At 37.2% G+C, this 4,089-nt stretch overlaps 1 protein-coding gene across 1 annotated transcript; it reads left to right on the top strand.

Moving 5' to 3' along the window:
• The first annotated feature begins 473 nt into the window (after window positions 1-473).
• On the top strand, window positions 474-3,258 carry LOC149821288 (uncharacterized). The gene has a single exon (XM_089983118.1). The coding sequence runs from the start codon at window positions 2,373-2,375 to the stop codon at window positions 2,994-2,996; it is 624 nt and encodes a 207-aa protein (XP_089839244.1). The 5' UTR covers window positions 474-2,372; the 3' UTR covers window positions 2,997-3,258.
• The last annotated feature ends 831 nt before the right edge of the window (window positions 3,259-4,089 follow it).

Here is a 4,089-nt window from a genome sequence, read left to right as displayed (position 1 = left end):
CAGTAAATTTTGTTGGAATCACCCACTGAACCATACTTACTCTATTTACTCATTCCAAGACAAAAGTTGCACAGAAGAAATAATGTTATATGACCTCAACTGTTGTAGGATTCACAACAGAAACCCTGGATAACCATTTTAGCGACATTCTACTCTTATAAAACATATCTTTTTTTTTGAATGGAAGTCAAGCTGGGGTTAGGTCAGACCCTTACCAGTTATACAACTATATCATTGGGTTTTGAACATGCAACGTCCCAACACAAGGTGACGTGCCTTGGCTGCTCCTACCATACAAGCATAGTGACAAACGTTTTTATCGACAATTTCTCGTTTTTCAAAAACTTGCGAGAAATTAAAAAAATCCATAAATATCGCATTTTTTCGGCAAAATCTCGGCAATAAAAAAATCAATTTAAAAATATAAAAATTATTTTTATAAGAAAATATTAATAAAAATTATTTAAAAATAAAAATACACAATTTTTTTCATGATAAATAGTTGTTTAAAACGTAAATATCGCGTTTAAATCACGGTATTTATGTTTTTTCATAATTCTCGCGATATTTTGTAAATCTCATGAGAAATTGCCGTTTTAAACTTTCAGGCAATTTCTCACGATATTATCATGAGATTTTCATAAATCTCGCGATATTTGTCACACTGCATACAAGCTTCTTAGCTACATGCACATACAGTTTACAACCCATGTGCATGTCTAGTTTGATTTATTAGACTTTGCAGTCAAGAGAAAGCAACAATATTGATTTTATTTTTGAAAGGCAAGCTGGGCTTAGGCAGACCGTACTAGTTATTATTCAACATACCACTGGGATTTGAACCTGCAACGTCCCACCACAGGGAGACATTCACTGACAGCTCCTACCAACCACGCGGAGCCACAACAATATTGACTTTGGATAAAAAAAGACATGAAAAATTTGCTACTGGACATGGCCACGTAATATTCTGAGAACAATGGAACTGCCATCAGAAATCTATGGCCATGATTTTAGTATATATTTACTACCAAATAAACAGAATATAACACAAATAAGGATAAGGTGATTAAAATTTCTAGACAAAATCTTGAACCTAGCCATGAAGGGAAAACCCTTTTTCTTTCCATTATATCAAATGAATCAAACATAAATTAAATATCATTATTATACTTTATTAAGCATGATAAATATGAATTTGTATGATATGTACGATAAAAAAAAGTGTAGAAACAAGGGAGGTTTATTCCTCAAATGGCTCCCATGTCAAAATATAACGGAAACCAAATAATTCTATAAACAGAATTAATTACTCATGAATTATTCACACATGAAAAATAGAAATAATATAGCATTGAAAAGAAACAAATCCCATGCCTCATATTAGCATTATGGCTCACTCTTCTCCCCACAAGTGTACACATCATATCCATTGAATGGAGATTTTTTTAAGAACTCTAGAAATCAAACAGAAAAAACCCCTCAATGATCACGTCCAAATACACAGAGGTGAACAGTAGGAAGTCTTGCGAAATCCCCTTATTATGGCCTCATTCTAGTGGTTAAGAGCGCGGGGACTCTGCACTCTCTCATCGTGGCAATAATGGCTAAAGAGGGTTGAAGGGCCGGATCACAGAAAAACAGGGTTGAGAAGGAAGAAGAAAAAGAAGACGAGAGAGAGAGAGAGAGCCGAAAGAAGATCAACATTACCACTCATGAAGATCAACAAAATGTTGAACCCATGAACCGAACAATATAGAGAACAAAACAAAAAATAGCTAAAGAAAAAGAAACTACAGACAGATAACAACCGACAACAAAGCCAAGCTCAACCTGGATCCGTTGGATGAGAGAGAGAGAGAGAGAGAGAGAGATTCTTTGAAGGAATATGGGAAGAGAGAGGCCACCATCGACCTACCTGCCTAACACGCTTGTCAGAAATAATAAAATTAAAGGGTTGATAAGAGAAGTGTTAGAGATAGAGTCTATTTTTGCCTTTAGGGGAATCAGACAAGCAAAGAGGCTGGGTTGCAGACGGAAGTGAAGTTGAGAGAGAGAGGAAACTACCAGTTATTATCCAACGTACCACTGGGGTTTGAAGCTGGGCACTTACAGCTCATTGGTAGTACGTCTTAACGTTAAGGAAGTCCATATATAGTAAGACACCTAAGATCAAGAAAATTATGTTAAGAATCTGATTTAGTTCGTAGCAAGCCTTTGTTTCTTTTTTTCTAAAAAAAATAACAAGTCAAAACATTGCTTACAGCAGCTTCTACTATAGTCTGCTTGAAGCAGAAGCATATATATGCATGGGGAGCCAACGAGGCCAAATTTAGCTTCCTGGTGACAGAGGTACAGATCGACTTCCTTCTATGGCTGCTAATGGTGGTGAAGCCGAATTCAGGCCTCCTATAATACCTCAGGCGGCGCTTGTTCTGCCTCCGGTGAAGATGTATCAGTGCAAGACATGCAACGCCCAATTTACAAGGTTCCAAGCTCTCGGCGGCCATCGTGCCGGCCATGCGAAAGCAAAGACTATCAGTGAGCACAGTGAGGAGCAGCGTGCAGGGAGAGTGGAAGCGAACGCCCGCCACCACGAGTGTTCGATTTGCAGGAAGAGCTTCCCAAGTGGGCAAGCTTTAGGTGGACACATGAGATTGCATATGCCTAAGAAAGGCAGAGGGTTTGATCTCAACCGGGCTCTAATTGAGAAAGAAGACCCCAATCTAGTTCCCACTGAGGAAGAAGATCACATTCTAGCACCCACCGAGGAAGAATATACCAATCTAGCTCTAACTGAGAAAGAAGATCCCAATCTAGTTCCCACTGACGAAGATCACAATCTAGCACCCACAGAGGAAGAATATACCAATATAACTCCAACTGAGGAAGAAGATCCCAATATAGCTCCAACTGAGGAAGAAGTCTCCAATCAAGCTCCAGTTGAAGAGGAAAGAGACATGACTTGCCCAAATAAAATGCACGTTTGGTTATGACAAGTGGGTGCATCCATATTTGAGAAAGTGTTTTTTCTTCTATTTTGCTTTTTTGGCAGCCGAGATATGGGATAGTCCCCTAGTAGAATACCAAGCTTCCTTCTGATAGATTATCTGATTTTATTTATTTTTTACATTATGTTCCCATGTGTGGAATCTAGAGCATCGATTCGCAGAGAGATTCAAATGGATTTTTTTTCCTGTTAAGAGGGAAATTTTGCAGACCATGTTGTTTTTTTGTTTGGGTTAAGTATTCCATTGGACACTCGGGAGAATAAATAAGGTTTTGCGGCCTAATTAATCGATCGGAACTATTTGTAAATAGGTATCTTGAGTTCTTATCTTATTTCACGGATGAACTTGATCTTGTCTAATAGAGTCATGTTTGAAGTGGAAACCAGCCCTAGACTCCATTTGATCATAGTCATGGTTTGACTTGAGTCATTTGGCCTACCCACTAAAGCTGACATCTTAGTTTGAGCCTAAATGGGTTTAAAGTCAATTAGTCCTTGCCAAAGCATGGTTGGCATAGCCGGGACTCGGCCTTATTGGAATCGATGACTCTAGCCAGTCAACTTGGTGACTCGGGTAAGTCACAGTTTTTAACTTAATCAATTAAAAATAAATAATAAATATTTCAACTTGAAATATGGATTTCACACACACACACACACACACACACACACACACACACACACATATATATATATATATATATATATATATATATATATATATATATATATATATATATATATATATATATATATATATATATAAAGGCACCGAACTAGGGAGTACAAATCACCTTCCTTTCATATTTGCTAGATTTTAGTTTTTTTTTAATCAGACTTTATAGATGTGACGTACAAGGTTTGTTTAGTAAATAAATAATAAATATTAAACAAATAATGTCAGTTTGACAACCGAATCCAATTAGAATTTGAATTGAGTTCGATCTATATCCAGTCCAAGCTCAATTAGTGTCAGTTTATTGACACAAGTTACGGAATAAAACAGGTATGCAAGGCCAAATTGAGGTTCCTGGTCATAGAGGGAGGAACCAACTTGATCCCCCCTTGAGCTATGGATG

Source organism: Nuphar pumila, chromosome 12 (assembly GCF_984573655.1).
Source record: "Nuphar pumila chromosome 12, dmNupPumi1.hap1.1, whole genome shotgun sequence".
Lineage (NCBI taxonomy): Eukaryota > Viridiplantae > Streptophyta > Magnoliopsida > Nymphaeales > Nymphaeaceae > Nuphar > Nuphar pumila.
This window is presented reverse-complemented; position numbering and strand designations above follow the sequence as displayed.

Coding starts and splice junctions, on each gene's coding strand:
- LOC149821288 (XM_089983118.1), top strand. CDS start 2,373: ATGGCTGCTAATGGTGGTGAAGCCGAATTCAGGCCTCCTATAATACCT.